Source organism: Penicillium longicatenatum, assembly GCF_028827895.1.
Source record: "Penicillium longicatenatum strain IBT 33135 chromosome Unknown contig_4_segment0_segment0, whole genome shotgun sequence".
Lineage (NCBI taxonomy): Eukaryota > Fungi > Ascomycota > Eurotiomycetes > Eurotiales > Aspergillaceae > Penicillium > Penicillium longicatenatum.
The window spans coordinates 1,254,243-1,276,649 of record NW_026643122.1 but is presented as its reverse complement, the minus strand read 5'-3'; the positions used below and the strand labels follow the sequence as shown (position 1 = coordinate 1,276,649).

The following is a 22,407-nucleotide window of genomic DNA, read 5'->3' as shown; positions in this document are numbered from 1 at the left end:
ATTGAAGGCGACGTTGCGGGCAGGCAATTCCAGCTCCGGTTTGCTGCAAGTCAAGGTGAAAGTAATTTGAATCAATCAACCAGTATCAAATGAGGTGAAAGTAATATAGTAAGCTGTAGAGGAAGGGTAAAACGCGTATGAATGAAAATGAAGCTGTTTTCCGCGAATTGTGAGTTCCGCGAGGTGATCTCTTATCGAGGTCTTATCGGTTATCGGTCCCTCGAAGCCCGAGACTGATGCAGGTGAACGGAAGTCGACTTGGAATACAAAGTCAAGCGCAATCACCTTGAATGCTCATAGTGGTCTTTAATTTAGCTTCGCTGGCACCTAATCAAAAGAGATTTATCTTAGTATTCTCTCTCGGTAGTTTTGGGGTTTCGCGTGTTACCCAGCCAGGGTAGGTATCTACCTAATCTATGCCTGGGGAGATATATATATTATAAGCAAACATCCATTACGTCCGGATTCAACGTTGGGCTATTTGTCCACGTTTACCCAAGTTAACGGGAGTAGATTATTGTATACGTATATGGCCTGGCCATTGAGCACCCTGAATCATATACAAGTGGGATGGTATCAGGACGCATCCAGTGCATCTTTCAAAAGTAATTAGTGGATTCAATTCAAAACTTTAAAGCCCAAACTCCTTTAATTTGTCCATTTTTGCTCTCATTAAAATCATTCCAAGAGATTACCACCCGCTTGCGTGTACCGCATGCTTTGACGTAGATCATCCCAGTTAAGTCCGTCCACTTTTTTCCCGCCCAATGCCTCCAGCTCTGCCGACAGACCGTCAACTCTGCCTGTTGCCAAGCGCCGCATCATCAATGTGTCCTTTGCGCCAGGAAAGGCGCTGGCACTCCCATGGAGCAAAGCCTTCTCAAACCAATCCTCCTCATCTTCATCGAGCGGCAGCCCAACCAGTTCCATCGCACGCTTACTGCGTGTTTGACCAGCTCCAGTTTTGTGAATGAACTCGATCAACTGTACAAAGTAATTGTGACGCTTGAGTTCATCATATTTTCGTGAGAAGAAAAATGCTTCGGTAATGCTAGAGCGACAGAGGGTCTCATAGAAGGATCTTTGCACCTTTTCGGTTGCCAGAGGCGGCGCGGCATTGAGATAGTATGCGATCGCGAGACTATCGTCATGCTTAGGAAGTTGAGAGAGTGTGAGGACGTAAAGGATTTCGTCAGGAAAGGTGGGAATGAGAGAAGGTTCGGCCAGGTACTCGATTGCGCGCTGTTGCATGTTAGCGATGGCTATGCATCTCCGGCGGGGGGACATACCCGGAAGTCAAGACGATCCATGTGCCATAGACCTTCGATAAAAAGACGGTATTTCTCAGGCAAGTGACACGAGCGCGCAAATTGGCCTGCTGCATCTGGCGCGGCGCGACAGTCTTTGAGAATGTAATAGATCAAGGCTTGCTTGTGATGGATGTCCAATTCGGAGGAGACAATGTGATCAATCAGTGAGCGCAACTCGGCATTGGTCTTTGGAGGATAGGCTTTGGTCACTGTATGGAGCCTTGCAGTTAGTTACAGGCATCACGACAGGGCTACCTAGCTGTTCATACCTCCTTTGATACCAACCAGTGTCAACAGCCGATCGGCGAAGAGATGGTTCTCTAGCGCACGACGGTTGGAGTTGATTAGCTCAACTACCTTAGTGTCATAATGATATTTCTTATTAAAACCAAAAACATGGTTAAAATCTTCCCACTGCGCCATGATTGGGAGCTTAGGGGTTTCGGAGAAAAAGAGTATGTGAACGAAGTGCTCTGTAGGAAAGCGGTGTAATCTTGGTAATGAATTTGGTAATGTCGCGGTAAAATCCTGGCGGTGAGGGTTGTGTTGTGGCAGAACAACGAGGCTATTCCTCTTTGGGCGTGAGGTAAACAACCCACTTTCTTAAGGTTCCCGCAGCTTGCTGCGTCTATCTTTCATCACATTTTCCCCCGCCATCCCCGCGCGCCCATGAAGTAAGCGCTTCGACTGATTTGCGCATAATGGCTTCACTTACACAGGGTCGGCCCTCTCGCCGCTCAGCCTCTCGCCCGAGTTACGCTATCGAAGAGACATCCGAATCAGAGGATGCTGGCAATGTGACACCTACGGCCTCGACGCATGATGACGACGATTCAGACGAAGAAGAGGAGGATTACACTCCGGTCCCCAAGAAAACAAAACGAGTGTCGAGGAGCCATACCAAGGCTGAGCCATCAACTCCCTCTACTGCGCGGCCAGCGCGTAAGTCTCGGCCATCGGTGGCAGACGAATCAGACGCATCGCAAATCACCGACACAGACGAAAATGACGAGAATCATGAAGGAGCTAGTCTAGTATCCGTGGAGGCTGATCCAGAGTCTCCTTCTAATAACGCGGCATTGAAGCGAAAGAGTATTGAGGCGGTGGATGCAGATCCCAATTCGCTGTCCAACCAGGCGGCAATGAAAAGACATAGTATGTCTCATCCCCGCAAGAGTCGTGGCTCAACTACGTCTATGTCGGTCAAGGGCTCACTTCCCACTCCAGAGCCATCCGCATCGCCAGAACCTGAAGCGCGAGCTCATCGGGAAAGTGTACCGCCTCTGTCCGACATCACCGAATCCGCCGTCAACCAGTCCCCATCGAAACAGTCCGAAGAACCCAAATCCCAGGTCTCTTACATCAATCCCAATTCTACTGTACTGGAAAAGCCCATGGATATTGTCATGAAATCAAGAAATGTGGCTGCTCCTGCCCCAGAGGAGCCTGCCGAGGCCAAGCCTCGGATGATCATCCAGAACTTGATTTTAACCAACTTCAAGAGTTACGCTGGACAGCAGATTGTTGGTCCATTCCATGCATCCTTCTCATCCGTCGTTGGACCAAACGGATCGGGAAAATCCAACGTTATCGATTCTCTTCTATTTGTGTTTGGATTCCGTGCTAGCAAGATGCGACAGGGCAAAATTTCGGCCTTGATTCACAACTCAGCTCAGCACCCCAATTTGCCCTTCTGCGAAGTAGAGGTCCACTTCGAGCAAGTTCTCGACTTGCCAGACGGTGGCCACGAAGTCATCCCAGATTCCCACTTAGTAATTTCTCGACGGGCATTCAAAAACAACAGCAGCAAATACTACATGAACAAGAAAGAGACAAATTTCACTGTGGTAACCACTTTCCTCCGCGACCGCGGGATTGATCTTGACCACAAGCGATTTTTGATCTTACAGGGTGAAGTTGAGTCTATTGCCCAGATGAAAGCGAAAGCTACCGGCGAACACGACGAAGGCCTTCTCGAATACCTGGAAGACATCATTGGAACTTCAAAGTACAAGACTCCGATCGATGAGGCAGCCACCGAGTTGGAAAGTCTCAACGACGTGTGCGCGGAGAAGAACAACCGAGTGCAACACGTCGAAAAAGAGAAGACTGCGCTCGAGGACAAGAAGGACAAGGCATTGGCGTATATTCGAGACGAAAATGAGCTTTCCGAAAAGCAGTCTGCGCTCTACCAAATCTACATCGATGAATGTGCGGACAATGTCCGCGTCACCGAGGAGGCAATTCTTCAAATGCAGGAGCTCTTAAACATGGAGCTTGAGAAGCATGAAGGAAACGAATCCGGCATCAAGGAACTCGAGAAAGCCTATAAGCGTGGAGTCCGGGAATACGAAACCATGGAAAAAGAAGCGCAGGGCTTGTTGAAGGAAATGGCCAAGTACGATAAGGAATCGGTCAAGTTTGAAGAGAAGAAGAAATTCCTGGTCGGAAAGCAAAAGAAGCTCGAGAAGACCATGCAGACAAGTCGTCTAGCTGCTTCCGAGTGCCAGAGCTTGGTCGAAAAGTTCAGCGACGACATCGAGAAAAAGACCAGTGAAACTACTGCATTCGAAACGGAAATGAAATCGGAAGAGGAGGAGTTGAACTCTATTCGTGAAAGTCTCAAGGGGAAAACGCAAGGCCTCTCCGACCAAATCGCCGCGAAACAGAAGTCTCTCGAGCCTTGGAACGAGAAAATCAACAAGAAGCAATCTGCCGTCGCTGTTGCCCAGAGTGAGCTCGATATTATTCGCGAGCGGAGCAACGCCGGCGCCGTTTTGCTTGAAGAAGCACATGGCAAGATCGCCTCCATTGAGGAGACCCTGCAGAGCAAACAAACCGATCTTGAAGAACGCCAAGCTCAGAAGGAGACCCTGGAAGGCGAGGTGGAGAAGCTGAAGCACGACCTGAAAAAGTACATCGCCCGTGAACCCGAGGTTCGTTCGCATGTTTCAAGTGCTCGGCAAAAGGCAGATGAAGCACGCGTCAGCCTCGCGAGCACGCAAAACCGTGGAAGTGTCTTGACAGGATTGATGCGACTCAAGGAATCTGGTCGTATTGATGGATTCCATGGCCGCCTGGGAAACTTGGGTACTATCGATGAAAAGTACGATGTCGCCATTTCCACCGCCTGCCCAGCTCTCGACAACATGGTTGTAGAAACTGTGGAGGTTGGCCAACACTGTATCGATTATCTGCGCAAGAACAACCTCGGCCGAGCCAACTTCATTCTCCTGGATCGTTTGCCTCGTCGTGATATGTCCTCCATCTACACTCCCGAAAGCGTTCCCCGACTCTTTGACCTTGTTCAGCCTAAGGATCCGAAGTTTGCACCAGCGTTCTATAGCGTCATGCAAAATACACTGGTTGCTAAGGACCTCGAGCAAGCGAACCGGATCGCCTATGGCGCTCGACGTTGGCGTGTGGTCACCTTGGATGGACAACTAATTGATGTGTCTGGAACAATGAGTGGTGGTGGTACTCGTGTCGCACGGGGTGGTATGTCCTCAAAGCAAGTTGCAGATACCACCAAGGAACAGGTTACCCGCCTGGAAGCAGACCTCGAGGAGTTAGAACGTAAATTCCAAGCCTTTTCAGAGAAACAGAGAAATGTTGAATCTCAGATTCGTGAGAAGTCTGAGGAAATCCCGCGGGTCGAGACCAAGATCCAGAAGATCCTAATCGAGATCGACAGCTCTAAGCGCAGCCTTGCAGATGCCCAGCGACGAGTGAAGGAAATTAGTGCTGAGCACAAACCATCAAAGACCGACGCCACCCAGGCGACTACTCTCGAAAAGCAAATTGAAGGCATCAACGACGAGATCGAAGATCTCAACAGCCAGAAGAGCGGGATCGAGGAAGAAATCCAGACCTTGCAAAACAAGATCATGGAAGTCGGTGGTGTGCGTCTTCGTGGACAGAGAGCCAAGGTCGATGGCTTGAAGGAACAAATCGGCATGTTGGCCGATGAGATTTCCAATGCCGAAGTGCAAAAGTCCAAGAACGAGAAACTTATCACAAAGCACACTAAGGCTCGTGATGGGGCAGAAAAGGAGCTCAACCAGATTGCAGAAGACTTGGAAAAGCTAGAGGAAGATGTGGAAAACCAGGCAAATGATGCTTCTGGCTGGAGACAAAAGGCTGACGAGGCCGAATTGGTGAGCAGGCCCGATGATTTGTCAAAGCATAGACTACGATGCTAACTTTTACAAGGCTCTTGAGACGAAGAAGGAAGAGCTCAAGGCTCTGAAGGATGAACTCGACGAGAAGGTGGCTGAGCTCAACGAGACACGGGCTACTGAGATCGAAATGCGCAACAAGCTGGAGGAGAACCAGAAGGCTCTGTCAGAAAACCAGAAGCGCAGTCGCTACTGGGAGGAGAAGCTTTCGAAGCTGTCCTTACAGAACGTCAGTGACTTGGGTGAAGAGCAAGAATCTACCGAACTCCAAATGTACACCAAGGACGAGTTGGACGCGATGAACAAGGAGTCATTGAAAGCAGTCATCGTGGCACTGGAGGAGAAGGTTCAGAATGCCTCTGTTGATTTGGCTGTCATCGAAGAATACCGTCGTCGTGCTGCTGAGCATGAATCGCGATCTGCAGACTTGGCCACAGCCTTGGCATCCCGAGACGGCGCAAAGGCTCGCCTTGACGGTCTTCGGTCAGCTCGCTTGAATGGTTTCATGGAAGGATTTGGTATCATTTCTCTTCGTCTGAAGGAGATGTACCAGATGATCACCATGGGTGGTAATGCCGAGCTGGAGCTTGTTGATTCGCTGGATCCTTTCTCAGAGGGTATTCTTTTCTCTGTCATGCCGCCAAAGAAGAGTTGGAAGAACATCGGAAACCTGTCTGGTGGTGAGAAGACACTATCCAGTCTGGCCCTTGTGTTCGCCCTTCACCACTACAAGCCTACTCCGCTCTATGTCATGGACGAGATTGATGCGGCCTTGGACTTCCGAAACGTGAGTCTCATACATATTGTTTGCTGCATCGACGCTAATGACCGTACTCCAGGTTTCTATCGTTGCTTCCTACATCAAGGAACGAACAAAGAATGCTCAATTCATTGTTATCTCTTTGAGAAATAACATGGTACGTTGCTCATTCTAGCCCCAATATGCTTTTTTTAAGCTAACGCAGTCCACAGTTCGAGCTTGCCTCCAGACTTGTCGGAGTTTACAAGGTCAACCATATGACCAAGAGTGTTACAATCGAGAACAGGGACTACATTGAAGGCCGGTAATGATCAAGGGGCCAATATTGCATGTTTTCTATTATGTTTTCCGTCGCATTCTTGGATAGGTGCCTGGCTGGATAGGGTTGCCTGCTTGTTTTGATGATATCATGGGTTTGGAGTTTCTGGATCTTTGGTGAAGTATTGTTTTGCTTCATGTTCATCTGCATTTTCTTTATCACAATACATATTTCAACTCAAACTTAGCATAAGCACTGCCCAGAGCACATTGTGTTGAGCTGGCCCGGAGGCCTTTCTATTGATAGACTAGATGGATGGGACCTGTGAGTAAAGGCTTCAAAGCTGGAGTATGGAGCCTTTAGTAGTGGTATAAGCATATCTCACCTGGCAAGTACAATGTTTCAATTTTCGCACACTCCCAGCTTCCTTACGTCGAATCTTGCAGTGGGGCGCCTAGAAACACGAACAAGCAACTATATCGTCAGGCCGTGGATAGACGGATCTCGGGAGAGGATACTGATGATCATCTTCACATCAAGGAACGGGTAATAGGGACACAAAGAAGAATTTACCCCGAATTATTCTCCCCGCACACCTGGCAGATCGCCGAACAAGCTTCAACTAGTCCCACTCCTCATCCAAAGTCCCATCTTTAGCCCCACGGTGCACTATGTTACATTGATTCCGCCGATCAAATATATCATGGCAAATCGCACGGAGTACTGATTGCCGACTCCAATTTATGCCGTGTGCTCATGCCATGCAGGATGCGGGGTAGAGCACAGAGACTAACGAAAAACATGATGTTCCTACCAATCCGAGTCTCCAAATGCGCACGGAGGAATAAAGGAGCTCAAGTGAATGGACGTTACACCGAAGGGATCGGATCGGGGTTTTCTCCTGCCGGGGAATGTATAAGAATCGAAAAGCCGCAGTACCTATCACTACACACCTTACAGCGTACGATCCCATCATTCTTCAAGCTTGCCTCACGATCTCATTGTCCCCATAAATGCGGTGGACAGACAAATCAGCCCCTTTGTTGGGACTGGTCCTACTAACAAACACCGCCAAAGCTGCAGTCGACCTCTCCCAATACGTAAACGTATTCATCGGCTCCGAAGGTCCCGATGGAACCGGGGCCGGCGGAGGCGACATATTTGTAGGTGGTGCGCGGCCGTTCGGTGTTGCGAAGGTGGGCATAGACTCGACGGCTGCGAATTGGTCTACGGCTATTTTGAATGGTGGGTGGACGCCCGATGGAAACGTTACGGGTGTTAGTATGATGCATGAGAGTGGGACAGGGGGTGCGCCCAAGTATGGGCTGATTGCCCAGATGCCGTTGACATCGGTTGAGTCGCCTGTCAATATTCTTGACAACCAGACTTATAGTCAGCCGAGGGTGAGGAATAGTTAATTTGTTCATATATTCTCGCGTGTTGGACTGACATGTGGAACGCGGCTAGGTTGGAGAAGATGAGGCGAGTGTGGGCTACTATAAAACTCGGCTGGAAAGTGGAGTAACCGTTGAGTTATCTGCTTCGCGTCATGCTGGGATTATGGAGTATTCATTCCCAGATGGGGAGAAACATGTTCTTATTGATGTTTCTCATGTAGGTCACTGGAAAATGGTTCGGCTTGAGACGCAACTAACATCTTCAAGTATCTACCTGGATCTCCAGGAGACTCCGGAAGTCAGTTTTACGTTGGTGGAGAGATTGAAATCGAAGACGATGGAAAATCATACAGTGGATATGGAACCTACGTCGGCGGATGGAATAACGGCAAGCCAAAAACCAGTATTACACGACTTTGTAGAGAGACGGATTCTGACAGACAACAGGTGCCCAATTTACAGTCTTCTTTTATGGAGAATTCTCCACGACTCCAGAGCAGGCGCGCACCTTTTCCGGCGTCAACACAGACCCAATCCCGAGGTATCAAAACTTGGCGAACGGCGGAACAAGCCAGCCAACTTACGGGAACCAGACTAAAAAAGCCAACTCGGGCCCAATGACCAACCGCATCGGTGCATTGATGAGTTGGAAGTCCGGATCAGCCTCACACGTTGTTTCGCGTGTGGGAATTTCCTCAATCTCCACTGCAAGAGCCCGCTCGTACATCGAAAACGAGATTCCATCGTGGACGTTGAATGACACTGTAGCTGACGCAGTCAAAGAATGGAACAAGGATGTCTTCGATAAGATTCAGGTCCCATTGGATGATTCAGCGAACATGACACACGTCAGATTGCTCTATAGCTCCCTATACTTCATGCACCTGATGCCATCCGACCGATCTGGCGAGAATCCATTATGGGAGTCTGATGAGCCATTCTGGGATGACTTTTACACCATGTGTATGTGAACTATAAAGCTTCTTGAAATGTATAGGTGATACTAACTCTTACAGGGGATATCTTCCGCTGCACGGTCAGCTTCTATCACATCTTCCAACCAGAGTACTACGAGTCCATGATCCGAGCTTTAATCGATATCTGGAGGTAGAAACAGGCTCAACTTCCCCAATCAACTCCAAGCTAATAATTTACCCAGACACCAAGGTTATATGCCAGACGGCCGCTCTGGAAACTGGAATGGCCTCGTTCAAGGCGGTTCAGATGCCGACAATGTCCTAGCAGACGCCTATGTCAAAGGTCTCCGAGGCTCCATAAACTGGACAGACGGCTACGCAGCAATGGTCAAAGACGCAGAAGTAACACCATACAACACATTCGATCCTACAGATTTCACAGCGAGTACGAAAGAAGGTCGTGGCGCATTGGACGACTGGAAAGAGCTTGGCTACGTATCCGAGGACCGCAATACGCGCAGTATCTCGCGGACTGTTGAGTATAGTTTGAATGATTTTGCGCTTAGTCAGGTTGCTAAGGGAGAGATGCCGGGTGATGTGCAGAAGTATTTGAATCGATCAGCGGGGTGGCAGAACATTTGGGATGAGAGCGTGGAGAGTTTGAACTTTACGGGGTTTTTGGCGCCAAAGTTTTCGGATGGGGCTTTTAATAATTCGGGGTATGATCCGAGGTTGTGTGGTGGGTGTGAGTGGTCTTCGTATACTTATGAGGCTGTTCCGTGGGGTATGTATTCCCGCTTGGGGATTTGGATGAATTGAGGCTGATGAAAGGGCTCTAAGAATACTCGTTTGTTATTCCTCATGATGTTGAGACATTGATCAAGTTTATGGGAGGATCGGAGACGTTTGATTCACGGCTTGATATGATGGTAAGATGCATGCTGGTTGTTGTGTCAATCACTAACAGTGTCGTCTAGTTCAAACCCAACATGGCCATTCAAGATCTCGGTGACAATGGAGCTGGTATTACGACATTGATGAATATTGGGTGCGTCAAATTGAGTTTATTGTCGTATATTCACTAACGAATCAAAAGAAACGAGCCCGATTTCGCTACACCTTACCTGTACAACTATATCAACAAGCAACACAAGAGTGTCGCACAGTCACGCAGCCTCGCTGACGAATAGTAAGTACCACAAACATGTTCTGTACCGCGGCTATCCAACTGAACCAATGGTAGCTTCAAAGATGCTGCCTACGGCATACCCGGCAACAGCGACGCCGGAGCCATGAATTCCTGGCTCCTATGGCAAATGCTGGGTATCTACCCCATCGTCACGCAGCCCGTATACCTACTCTCGTCACCATGGTTCCCGGATCTGAACATGACGATCAACGGAAACAAAACGCTCCGTATCTCCGCGACCGGGCTGGATGCCGGATTTTACGTGCAGAGCGTGAAGATCAACGGGAAGCAATGGACAAAGAACTGGTTCGAGCACGAAGATGTCATGATTAATGGCGGAAGGATCGAGTTCGAGCTAGGCAAGGATGCCAAGATGTGGGAGAGTGGAGATGTGCCGCCCTCACCCGGACATGTGCAATTGAAATAGTCAACCTCGGTGTGCTGGGTCGAATGTTGAAGGGCGTGAGCTTGGCAAAGCAGACATAGGAAAGCGGCCTATCAATGCATTCGTTGCGTGATGTGCGTCATTTTTGATTCGGAGGCATGGGATGACCTGCCCCGCATTCGATAGATAACCCGTAACATCCGTGCGCATGCGTGAATTGCATGCTTCGGCCAAGTACCAATTCTTCGGGAATAGACCTGCCAAAGTTAGCTTTGAGACAAGAAACAGGATTGAGGGCATTGAGTTTTTCAATGAGAAGACAACCAATGGCTGGTTGTAAGAGATGAGTGGCTGCGACAAGGTTCCAGGTTTGTACCCTTGGTGAGGTAGATCGCTGCTCTTCCAGGCCGCCAAGGCCGACGTTCTCTTGACGTCAGAGCGGGATGAAAGGAGGAGGTTGGAAGTGAGAATAAGTGATCCGCGACGAGGTGTTTATAAGCAAGAGGATCCGTCTCGGATTTGTCTTGATTTTGTTGAAATTTTTCCTTAGTTTCTTTTTGGTCGGTAATCCATTGAACTCTGCCATTCGTTGCGCTTGGCGATCGACTGCAGACCCACCGCATTCCATATCAGTATAAAGCTTGCCATTGATGACTTTCAAAGCTTGACAAAAATAAAAGAAAGAATAGCATCCACTTGAAGAAGTGTCAAGTTTCAAAATGGTCAGTGCATCGCATAGCAAATCCATGGGACGTCGAAGAACGGATCCGAGATTCCAGTACCACGGCTCTGCAGTATCACGGATTGATGACTGATTATTGTCTTCAGGCCCCCATTGATTTTAAACTCGCAGCCCGAGCGAACGATGGATGTCCGAGTACCCTTTCTGGTGGTGCGATCGCAGGTATCGTGCTCGGAACCATGGCCGGAACCCTACTCCTCTTGTGGCTGTGGCGACTCTGCACAATGCCCGGAGTGTGGAGCAGCACCGAACCAGACGTCGGCTATCGTCCCCCCGTCACTCGCACTCGGGGCAGCAGGAGAAGGAGCACAGGGTCATATGTGGACGTGATTGAGAAACCCCGCACCTCGCGCAGTACACGACGATATCGCGATGATGTCCGACGACCAGCTAAGGTTTATCTGAGCTGATCAAGTGATCAATTCAGATCAGGAAACTGGATCAATATTACAAGAGGGGGGCATGAGGTTTAATGTCCATGGATGGAGGTTCATGGGGGAAAGGGTGACGACGGGATAATACGAGATGCACGACATACACGATTCAAGACCATATGCAACTAAATGACTCATGAGATATGTAATATGCACATTTAATCAGAAATGAAACCCAATCAAATGCCCGTTTCATTTTTTATTTCGGCTTAAATTGCTGTTAACGGACTGGTCTCCGCAAAAGATCAAGAAAAGACCGGGTTTCTCGGGGTTCTCAGGGCCGCAATCCCTTCAGACCCTCATTTGCCCTGCATTCAGAACCTTGGACGAACTTCGGATCAGGGCTGAACTCACTTGCCATAACCAACCATCCGATCTGTCCAATCTTGATTTCAGCCAGAAGTGACACTAGTGAGATGTCCACGTAACGGCCAAGGGCCGGCGCGACGCCTCAAAGCTTCGCCCAGGTCAGCCTGCGTGGCATTGACGAATGACGGCGCGGGAGTGGCACCCCTTTTCGAGTCGCCCCAGCTCGCTTGTGTGAACCGGTCTTTTCGGACTCAATTAGGTCCGAGCGGACATGAAAGGGTCTCCACAGGGTCGACTTAGCTTGTGGACGGTGGTAATTGTGGGTTTGAAAAGCGGAGCCCGTCCGGATGACTCGGTTCGTGGGAGAAAAAATGATTCGGAACCGGCAATCTCAAAATAGACTTGTATAGGGGCGGGAAAAGTTTTTATATTTGCTGCCTGACTGATGTCTTACGAGTAAAAGGGGAAGGAGTACGTGTGTCACTCGATTCAAGACCCGAAAACGAGCTTAGTTTGGTCCTTTGACATTTGCCGATCAGTACACTATCCATCCAAGACGACGGGATACGCGATGCTTGGTATAGCTTGGGCTGCTGTAGGGCCGTGATTTGCCATCCAGAGAGGACCGCATTCTGCATTCAACCGTGGATCCAGGTCTTATCGGGGGCCATTGGCCAATCACACTATAGGACTGATCCGTGGCGGTGACTCGCAGCCAGAGCAAGCTTAGGATCGGCCAATCGAGCTTAGTGTCAGGCACGGGGCCGCTGCATTAGACCAGCTGCGGTTTAGCTTCGACATCGTGTACTCTCTCCCCTTGCTGTGAGAGCACAAAGCCCAAGTGATTGAAATTAATCTCTGCTTTTGTACTGTTTTGCCCCAGCGCTAGCCGTAATGCGACGAACCCACATTTGGCGTGTTCCCCCCCATTTCCTTCCAATGCTTCTCTCTTAATCTTCTGGGCTACTGGTTTCTTCCACTTACGATCATTTCGTGCGCGTGTATCGCACTTCCACTCTTTTGAAGATAGGGTTTCTGAGATTTTGATCTCGTCCATTCATTGTTTACATCTGTGTTCCGTGGAATTACCGATTTAGCCTGGTATTTGCTGTTCTTTTGCTATTGGATCGAAGAGGAGAACACCGGAACTTCCATCCACAATGAGAAACACCTTCGCTCTCGCGGCGGTGGCTGCGCTGGCTGGTTATACAGCTGCTCAGACGTCTACAACCTGTGATCCGCTCAATACTACCTGTCCTGCCGACTCTGCTCTCGGCACTGAGCATACATGGTGGTTTAACGAGACGCTCGACTCCACTATCTGGAACATGACGGATGGCGCGCTCAACTATACCGACGAAGGAGCTGAATTTACCCTCAGCACCAATGGATCATCTCTGCTACTGCAGTCCAACTTCTATATCTTCTTCGGCGTTGTCGAATCATGGGTCAAGATGGCCAAGGGTGCGGGTATCATTAGCAGTGTGGTCCTTGAATCTGACGACCTCGACGAAATCGACTGGGAATGGCTTGGATATAATACATCACTCGTGCAGACCGACTTCTTTGGCAAAGGCAACACGACGGGCGACCGCGGGACCAGTGTGGGCATGTCGAATGCTGATACCGAGTTCCATAACTACACCACTTACTGGGACCAAGACAGACTGGAATGGTGGCTGGATGACGTCCTGGTTCGAACAGTCAATTACTCCGAGTCCCTGACACTTGGGGGCAAGAACTACCCACAGACTCCATGTCAAGTCAAGATTGGTGTTTGGCCTTCCGGTGAATCATATGAGGCGTTGGGTACGATCGAATGGGGTGGTGGTCTGGTCGATTGGGATGATGGCCCCTTCACTATGACCGTTCAGCGCGTTCGTGTCAAAGATTTCAACTCTGGCAAGGAGTACAAATATGGCAACCATTCGGGTGATTGGCAAAGTATCGAGGTGGTCAAGTACGTATTCCCACACATCGCGACTCTATACTACAACTAACTATATCCTAGGGGTAATTCCACCACCGTCACCGAACTCAACAAGAAGCCTAAGGAAACACTGTCTGAGAAATGGGATGATCTTGGCGAAGGAGCCCACATCGGCATCTACGTCGCATGCGGTGTAGTCGGCGCAGCCTGCATCGGTGCCTTCACATGGTGGTGTATTCGCCAACGCCGCCAAGGCCGACTCGCACAAGCCCTAGACGACACCAAATATGCCGACCAGCGTACCGAAATGCTTAACTATCAGAACGACTGGAAACAAAGCGAATGGAGAAAGAGTGGCTACAAACAAGTCAGCTAAAGGATTTTCCTACGCTTTCTATACTCGACCCACCGCATCATCTTTGATCCTTCTTCATTCGACCCCTACAACAGATTCCGTGAATTTGTTCTTCCTGTGCTGTCGGTCTCTCAGACACCACCATGACTTATTCTGACTAGACTCTTGTGTCCCTTCCGTGGGCGTCTGCGATGGCCATGGAACCCCTTAATGACCACTTCCTTCCGCCTCAGCTCTGCCCTTGCGCCTGCTCTACCCTCCATTTATGAGCGTCCATTCTTGTTGATATCCGTTCTCTGCTCTTTTCCTTTTTTTCCCGGTTCAAACCCGCCGGCGTTTATAGGCTGATGTTGCCTGCCTTTATTCCCTTTGAGCCAATCGTTCACATACATGATTTGTACATATTTTCCAAGCCATTGTGTTTCTTCTCAATAACTTCTGCCTCTGACTCTTCTGTTTCAAACATTTACCCAATACGCAAGGTGCTTGTCACTGCACCCAAGAAAGGGACCATGCTACCCTTACATGATAGATGCATACTAAATTTAACCTCATCCAGGTCCCCGCCACACGCAATCTTGGAAGGGATGACCTCATTCTCTTCTGACGATGAGACAAGCTGACTTCCAAAAAGAATCAAGTTCCATCGGTCGGCCCGATCGAGGCTCCCGTGCCCGATCGGAGGTTGCCTTTCCAAGACCAATCACTGAGACAAATTACTCACGTTACGGCGATCATTCAAGAATTGATTGGCTCAGGAAGTTGCCGAGGTTCAAGGGTGGATCCTACCACGGGCAGGAATGTTTAACCAATTCCGAGTCCGTGGCGCGGCGCTTTGCCCTGTTGAATGATATTACATGTCTAGTGCACAATTGGATTGTGTACTGGATCGATCGGCACGTCAGACAAATCATTGTACCCTCAGGGTTGCTTATGCAGTGCATGGTGTAGTGTAGTTGTGGAATGTTGTACTGAAGTTACGTACTTGTCAATTTCAATGCTGACGGCGGGGCGGGCCTACTACCTTATCGGAATTGGGTAACCTAACCCCGTCTTTAAACTTTTGTTGATTTTCTTTATAACATCTTGTGCTGCCTTGGCTTCTAATTATTATTCTTCATCTTCCATCGACGATACCGTTTCACCATGAGCTCCAAGGAGGTTCCTATTCCGGGACCCAAGGGGGTCCCGCTTTTGGGTAACATCTATGACATCGAAGCTGAAGTGCCAATGAAGAGCATTGAGCTGATGGCTGATAACTACGGTATATGCCAAGCATCCTATTTACCCCCCTAGCTGGCGTTCAATGAACTAATACGAAACCTATCTCTTCAAGGGCCGATCTACCGAATCACCACATTTGGTTCCCCGCGCGTATTCGTGAGCTCCTACGAGCTAGTCAACGAAGTATGCAACGAAGAGCGATTCGCAAAGGTGGTCTCAGGTGGACTGAGGGAAATCCGAAATGGCACACACGACGGTCTTTTTACCGCAGATGTCCCCGGCGAAGACACTAACTGGGGGGCTGCGCACCGAGTCCTAGTCCCCGCATTTGGACCATTGGCAATTCGCGGAATGTTCGATGGTGAGAGCTACCATGGGAGGTTTTATGCTCGGCTATATACTGAATATCTACACAGATATGTACGATATCGCCACTCAGCTGGTCATGAAGTGGGCTCGACAAGGCCCGAATGCCTCGATCACCGTCACCGATGACTTTACTCGTCTGACATTGGATACCATCGCACTATGTGCTATGGGAACGCGGTTTAACTCCTTCTATCGCGACGAGATGCATCCCTTTGTGGAGGCTATGGTGGGCCTGCTTGCTGGATCGGGCGCCCGATCTCGTCGTCCGGCTCTGCTGAACAATTTGCCCACGAGCGAAAACACGAAGTACTGGGCTGATATTGATTATCTACGCAAGCTTTCGCAGGAGCTTGTCGATGATCGGAAAAATAATCCTGAAGATAAGAAGGATCTTCTTAATGCCATGATTCTTGGCCGTGATCCTCAGACTGGAAATGGTCTGACAGACTCCTCGATTGTCGATAACATGATCACATTCCTGATCGCCGGTACGTAATAATTCATGTCAATTGGCGAAATGGCATAAAGCTTACTTACAAAGGACACGAAACTACTTCTGGCATGCTATCATTTTTGTTCTACTATTTACTCAAAACCCCACATGCATACAAAAAAGCCCAAGAAGAAGTCGACCAGGTTATCGGAAAGCGCAAGATCACAGTGGACGACCTGTCAAAACTCCCCTATATCACAGCCGTGATGCGCGAAACCCTCCGACTGAAACCGACCGCACCGTTCATCGGTCTCCATGCCCACCCAATCAAGAACAAAGAAGAACCAGTCACACTCGGGGGCGGGAAATACGTCTTGAACAAAGATGAGCCTATCGTGATGATTATCGGCAAAATGCAGCGCGATCCAAAAGTCTGGGGTGCCGACGCAGACGAGTTCCGACCCGAACGAATGTTAGACGAGCATTTCGACAAACTGCCCAAGAACGCATGGAAGCCATTCGGAAATGGCATGCGAGGCTGTATCGGACGGCCATTCGCTTGGCAAGAAGCTCTGCTCGTCGTCGCGATTTTGTTGCAGAATTTCAATTTCCAAATGGCCAATCCTAGCTATGATTTGCGTATCAAGCAGACTCTCACCATCAAACCCAAAGATTTTGAGATGAAGGCATCACTGCGGGATGGGCTTGATCCGACACATCTTAGTATGACCTTGAATGGTTCTGCTGATGCTGCAAAGGCTTCTGGTCTTGAAGATCGGGAGAGGAAGCCTAAGCCTGTTCCTGTGGGTGCCAAGCTCAAGAATATGCACATCTTCTACGGAAGTAACACCGGGACTTGTGAAGCGTTTGCACGCAGGTTGGCAGATGATGCTGCGGAGTATGGATTCTCCGCTTCGACTAAATCTTTGGATTCTGCTATGCAGAATATTCCGACCAGTGAGCCCGTTGTCTTTATTACGGCTTCCTATGAAGGACAGCCACCCGATAATGCAGCTCACTTTTTTGAGTGGCTGAGTGAGCTTAAGGGTAGCAGCTTGGAGGGTGTCAATTATGCAGTCTTTGGTTGTGGTCATCGTAAGTGATACTCCTGAGTATTTATGAACTCCGCTAATCATAAACATAGATGATTGGGCTGCTACTTTCCACCGGATCCCAAAGGCAGTGAATGAGCTGATCCAAGAGAATGGAGGAAACAGACTCTGTGAAATAGGACTTGCCGACGCAGCCAACTCGGACATGTTCACTGATTTTGATGGTTGGGGCGAGACGGCATTCTGGCCAGCAATTACAGCAAAATATGGTGGAGGACAAGACAAGAAAGCCAAGTCTAAATCGTCCCTACAAGTCGAGGTGTCATCAGGAATGCGCGCATCAACTCTAGGCCTCCAGTTGGAGGAGGGCTTCGTGATGGAGAATCAACTCCTGACACAGCCCGGTGTGCCTATGAAGAGACTGGTGAAATTCAAACTCCCAACCGATATGACCTACCAATGCGGTGACTACTTGGCCGTCTTACCCGTGAATCCAACTTCAGTAGTCCGTCGCGCAATTAGCCGTTTCGGTCTACCCTGGGATGCAATGCTTCGCATCCAAAAGCCATCCAAGAGCACAGCTCCACCATCCATCCCCCTGGACACCCCAATCTCCGCCTTCGACCTCCTCTCAACATACGTCGAGCTATCCCAGCCCGCCTCAAAGCGCGACCTGCAGCTTCTTGCAGACGCCGCAATCGAAGACGCAGAAACCCAAGCTGAACTCCGCTACATCGCCTCAAGCCCCAACCGCTTCTCCTCCGAAATCGTCAAGAAACGCGTCAGTCCCCTGGACCTCCTTATGCGCTACTCAGCCATCAAGCTGCCAATCGGCGATTTTCTTGTTATGCTTCCACCTATGCGCGTACGACAGTACTCTATCTCCTCATCTCCACTGTCTAACTCGGAAGAGTGCACAATCACCTTCTCCGTCCTGAATGCGCCGGCACTCTCTATACCCTCCGAAGGTACCGAATCAGAGGCACAACAATACCTGGGCGTCGCATCGAATTACCTATCCGAACTCCAAATCGGTGAACGAGCACATATCTCCGTCCGACCGTCCCACTCAGGCTTCAGACCACCCGCAGACCTCCAAACACCAATGATAATGGCATGTGCCGGTACAGGACTCGCACCCTTCCGCGGATTCATAATGGATCGCGCAGAACGAATCCACGGACGTAACAGTCCTGAGCAACCCGCGAAAGCAATTCTATACGCAGGCTGCCGCACAAAGGGCCAAGATGATATCCATTCCGCCGAACTGGCAGAATGGGCTAAGATGGGTGCTGTTGATGTTCGGTGGGCATACAGTCGTCCATCGGACGGGACGAAAGGACAACATGTTCAGGATCTGATGCGGGGAGATAGCGAAGAGCTTACTGAGTTGTTTGAGGCGGGTGCTAATATCTATGTTTGTGGTAGTACTGGGGTGGGGAGTGCCGTTCGTGCTGTTTGCAAGGACATTTTCATTCAGAAGCGAAGGGAGAAGATTGCGAAGGCTACGGAGGTCGGCGAGGAGGTTCCTAATGCGGAGCTTGAGGAGGATGTTGCTGCTGAGAAGTTCTTTGATCAGTTGCGGACGAAGGAGAGGTATGCTACTGATGTTTTTACTTGAGAACTGCTTACTTGGATTAAGCTTGTATTATTCAAACAAAATTGTATTATTATTTTGTTGCTCCACCTTCAATAGTTCTGTTCCCCGCTACTCGGCACTTCAATGGAGTTTCGGCATCTCTTATGATAGCTCACAATAGCTCGTTGTGGGGCTAAGAGGTAGTCGAGAAGGGAAAATGTGGAGAAATGCGGGGAAGACCCTGTGCCCTGTCGGTCTCTCAGAGTATGGGGAAATGACCAGGATTTCTTATTTCTCCATTGAATTTCGATCTACAGTCAATTCATTTCACGTTACATCCAGTAAACGGATCATGCAGAAGAGCGACGCAGCTTCGGCTAGAAAGCCGCATCTCGTGCACAGGTAGTCTATTTTCATCACATAGCTCTACAAAGACTAACCATCGCAAAAGTCATGCGCACGAAGGCGAGATACCAGGAACTGTTGATCTTAGTGCCGTTGAAGGTGATGATACGGCGTATGGACAAGCGCTCTATCCAGTTCCTGCTGAGGATCCCAATGATCCGCTTCAAGTAAGTGCAAACAATGCCCTTATACCACCCTTCATGGACTGATTTTTTCTGGTTTAATAGTGGCCCATATGGAAGAAAAATACCATCCTCGTCATCGTTGCCATTTATTCGTTTCTGGGTAATAGCGCGCTGACTGGACCCTCGGTCTATATTACCATATACAGTGAGGAATTTGGAATATCATCGGCGGAAGCATCTGGCCTCATATCCTATGCAAACTTGGCATTCGGCTTTGGTATTTCTTGAATGCGAATGGCTGTGATCTTTCTTGCTGATTGCTCCCAGGTTCACTTATTCTGGTGCCAATGTACCTCAAAATAGGTCGCCGTCCAGTGACACTCCTTTCTATGCTGACCGTACGTATAAAGCTAAAGTCAATTCTATTAATACTGAAGATCAGTAGTTTTTGGCTGGTCTTATTGGTGCCTCACGTTGTACCACATATACTGGCCTTATGGTTGCTCGCGTGTTCCATGGATTCGGCAGGTGAGTTTATCATAACCAGATCTGCCCTTACGGTACCTAACTTGTCATAGTGGTGTCTGTGAGAGTTTGCCAGTGCAATTGGTAAATGACATCTTCTATATTCATGAACGGGGAAAGAAACTGGGCTACTACACTAGTAAGTTGTCAATATTAGGTCAGGCTTGAAACCTAGGCTAACGATGTCAAGTTTGTCTGTGCCTCGGATCAACAGGCCCATTGTATGCTGGGTATATGCTTGCAGGCGGGTATTCATGGCGACTATTCTTCTATGTCGAAGCTGCATTCGCTGCTGCTCTTCTCATCATGGCTTTTTTCTTCGTCGAAGAATCCACTTATCATCGGGCCAATCAGTCGACTTCGCCTCACGACTCATCTCAATCATTGGCAGTTAAGAATGGAGAAAAGGAGAAAAGTTCACCAGAAGAATTGGAACATGTAACGTCAGCTGGCATGCCTCCCAGAAAGAGCTTTCTATCAACACTCGCTCCATGGAGCGCTATCGACCCAGATGCAGAATTCCTCATGACGATGCTGCGCTCCTTCACATACTTTCTTGTCCCCGCTGTCTTCTGGGTCATTGCTAGCTATGGTATACTGATGGCCGCATCTACACTTACAAAAATTCTTGCTAATCGGATTCCAGGTCTTTACATTGGTCTCGGAGCCCTGGCTTTCAATTACACCTTCCCAATCAAGATTGTAGAGTCGCCATATAATTGGAGCGAGGTGAGTCCCCAGCTTCTTGAATCAAATGAATGGCCTCCTAATCAATACCAGACAAATTCCGGCCTCATAGCGATAGCCTCATTCATCGGCTACCTCCTCGCCCTCCCATTTACTTCATCCTCAGACCGACTAGCCGCTTACCGAACGAAACGCAACCATGGAATTCGCGAAGCAGAAATGCGTCTCCCAGCTTTGTTCCCGGTCATGCTCCTCCCCCCGGCAGGGCTCATTGTATACGGCTTCACAGCTCAACGTAATCTGCACTGGGTAGGATACTTTGCCGGGGTTGCGATGAACATGTTCGGCTCGTATTTCTATTTTACGTTCACGCTAGCCTATGCCGTGGATTCATATTACGCTAATACGTCCGAGATGCTTATTGCCATGAACCTCGGCAAGCAGGCTATATCATTCGGTATGGGATCTTACCTTTTAGATTGGATCTTGGAAAGGGGGTATGCGGTGGTTATATCTGGTATATTCGGGGGTGTTCTACTGGCGAATAATTTGATGGTCATTGTCTTTGTTCTCTTTGGCAAAAGGATTCGGATATGGACAGCTAACTCCTGGCTGGGAAGGTTGCACAAGAGAACTGCGACGAGGGATATGACACATTAGATGTTATCTAGCTTTTGGACTGGTCTGGTCAATTCCTAAATCAGAAAAAGACCAGACATTTTGATCTTGCGCTGAAGCTTTGTCGCTGACAGGGCTTGCGAATTCGACTAGGAAACGCACCATCCATCTGTCCATGCAAAAACTGGTATCGGCTGAGTCTCTGCATGCATGGTGAAAAGCCATAAGACGTTCCATACAGATGTCCAAAGTTGGCCAGAGCTGGCGAAGTTGGGTTAAAATGCAGAAGTTCTTTTCCAATCGTGTTTTAGCTAGTGAGACGTTGGCCTCTTCACCCTCAAACAAAAGACTGTGAATTTGCACTGTCGATGCGATCACGACCACATGCCCAACCATGTTGTACTTGACGTCACACCCTGGTATCTCTTCAGATGCATAGAGGATATCACATAGACTGCCTGCATGCTGCTTGCATTTGTTTGCGTAATACCGCGTGCTGATGTCGAATGCTCGTGAATCCTCATGTAAAAATCGATAGAAAAGCATCTGGCCAAAGTGATAGTATCCCAAGTAGATAGCGACAAACATTCGCCCAAGTCCTTGTTCTGCATAATCGATCATGTTTGCGCGCGTGTCCCGTATGTGGTCGGGAAGTTCTTTGAGCCATATGTCAAGTTGTTTAGATAGACTTTCGACGTCACTTTTTATGGACACGGAGTCCAATTGGGACTCGGAGGCTCGAATATTGAAGTCGTTAATTTGCTGGAGTATGCGATTCAGACGGACCATTTCTGCTAGAAGGGACGATCTTATTTCTGATAGAACCTGGACATCAAACTTCTGGTTTCGTCTTAGACGTAAAAGGGTCTTTTCTTCCATCGGTAAAGGGACATCAGGCTTTGGGGCGAGAAGCCTTGGTAGTCGCACTCCAGTGGACGACCATACGTCAATCATACTCAGAGTCCACCAAGCTGCTCTTTGTTAGCTCATATCTAAGAGAGGAATGGAGGTAGGAACAAACGAACTCCGAATATTGACTTCTCGATCAACTTGGCTCGAGGCTTCGCAGTTCGGTAGATCTAGAAGCTGTGCTATTCGGCAAGCAACCGCATAGTGTATTGATTCTGAAGCTGGTTTGCCTTCCGTAATGGCGATCGCACCAAGTAAGACGCAGGCGTGTATAGTTGTTATCGAGACATCGTTCCAGTCGAGCAGATCTTCACAT

The 22,407-nt window shown here is 49.0% G+C and overlaps 8 protein-coding genes across 8 annotated transcripts; 6 read left to right on the top strand and 2 right to left on the bottom strand.

The window, feature by feature from the left end:
• Positions 1–678: 678 nt before the first annotated feature.
• N7484_007294 (ELYS family protein) lies at positions 679–1,733 on the bottom strand (the record flags this gene model as incomplete). Its single annotated transcript, XM_057117681.1, has 3 exons — positions 679–1,242; positions 1,290–1,519; positions 1,580–1,733. The coding sequence occupies 3 exons, from the start codon at positions 1,731–1,733 to the stop codon at positions 679–681; spliced, it is 948 nt and encodes a 315-aa protein (XP_056970716.1).
• A 278-nt stretch (positions 1,734–2,011) lies between these two features.
• On the top strand, positions 2,012–6,556 carry smc4 (condensin subunit SMC4; the record flags this gene model as incomplete). Its single annotated transcript, XM_057117680.1, has 4 exons — positions 2,012–5,467; positions 5,523–6,275; positions 6,328–6,405; positions 6,461–6,556. The coding sequence occupies 4 exons, from the start codon at positions 2,012–2,014 to the stop codon at positions 6,554–6,556; spliced, it is 4,383 nt and encodes a 1,460-aa protein (XP_056970715.1).
• Positions 6,557–7,520: 964 nt separating this feature from the next.
• N7484_007292 (GH92 family glycosyl hydrolase) lies at positions 7,521–10,437 on the top strand (the record flags this gene model as incomplete). Its single annotated transcript, XM_057117679.1, has 10 exons — positions 7,521–7,910; positions 7,975–8,121; positions 8,172–8,307; positions 8,367–8,867; positions 8,921–9,011; positions 9,064–9,605; positions 9,662–9,750; positions 9,799–9,869; positions 9,918–10,010; positions 10,065–10,437. The coding sequence occupies 10 exons, from the start codon at positions 7,521–7,523 to the stop codon at positions 10,435–10,437; spliced, it is 2,433 nt and encodes an 810-aa protein (XP_056970714.1).
• A 677-nt stretch (positions 10,438–11,114) lies between these two features.
• N7484_007291 (uncharacterized protein) lies at positions 11,115–11,547 on the top strand (the record flags this gene model as incomplete). The annotated part of the gene is made up of 2 exons (XM_057117678.1): positions 11,115–11,117; positions 11,224–11,547. 2 exons carry the CDS (start codon positions 11,115–11,117, stop codon positions 11,545–11,547), a joined length of 327 nt encoding a protein of 108 aa, XP_056970713.1.
• Positions 11,548–13,040: 1,493 nt separating this feature from the next.
• N7484_007290 (glycoside hydrolase family 16 protein) lies at positions 13,041–14,186 on the top strand (the record flags this gene model as incomplete). The annotated part of the gene is made up of 2 exons (XM_057117677.1): positions 13,041–13,840; positions 13,892–14,186. 2 exons carry the CDS (start codon positions 13,041–13,043, stop codon positions 14,184–14,186), a joined length of 1,095 nt encoding a protein of 364 aa, XP_056970712.1.
• Positions 14,187–15,807: 1,621 nt separating this feature from the next.
• On the top strand, positions 15,808–18,864 carry N7484_007289 (bifunctional cytochrome P450/NADPH--P450 reductase; the record flags this gene model as incomplete). Its single annotated transcript, XM_057117676.1, has 3 exons — positions 15,808–16,246; positions 16,300–17,286; positions 17,336–18,864. The coding sequence occupies 3 exons, from the start codon at positions 15,808–15,810 to the stop codon at positions 18,862–18,864; spliced, it is 2,955 nt and encodes a 984-aa protein (XP_056970711.1).
• A 1,319-nt stretch (positions 18,865–20,183) lies between these two features.
• Positions 20,184–21,224, top strand: N7484_007288 (MFS transporter; the record flags this gene model as incomplete). Its single annotated transcript, XM_057117675.1, has 1 exon — positions 20,184–21,224. One exon carries the CDS (start codon positions 20,184–20,186, stop codon positions 21,222–21,224), a length of 1,041 nt encoding a protein of 346 aa, XP_056970710.1.
• A 3-nt stretch (positions 21,225–21,227) lies between these two features.
• Positions 21,228–21,971, bottom strand: N7484_007287 (putative C6 transcription factor; the record flags this gene model as incomplete). Its single annotated transcript, XM_057117674.1, has 1 exon — positions 21,228–21,971. The coding sequence occupies one exon, from the start codon at positions 21,969–21,971 to the stop codon at positions 21,228–21,230; it is 744 nt and encodes a 247-aa protein (XP_056970709.1).
• Positions 21,972–22,407: the final 436 nt, after the last annotated feature.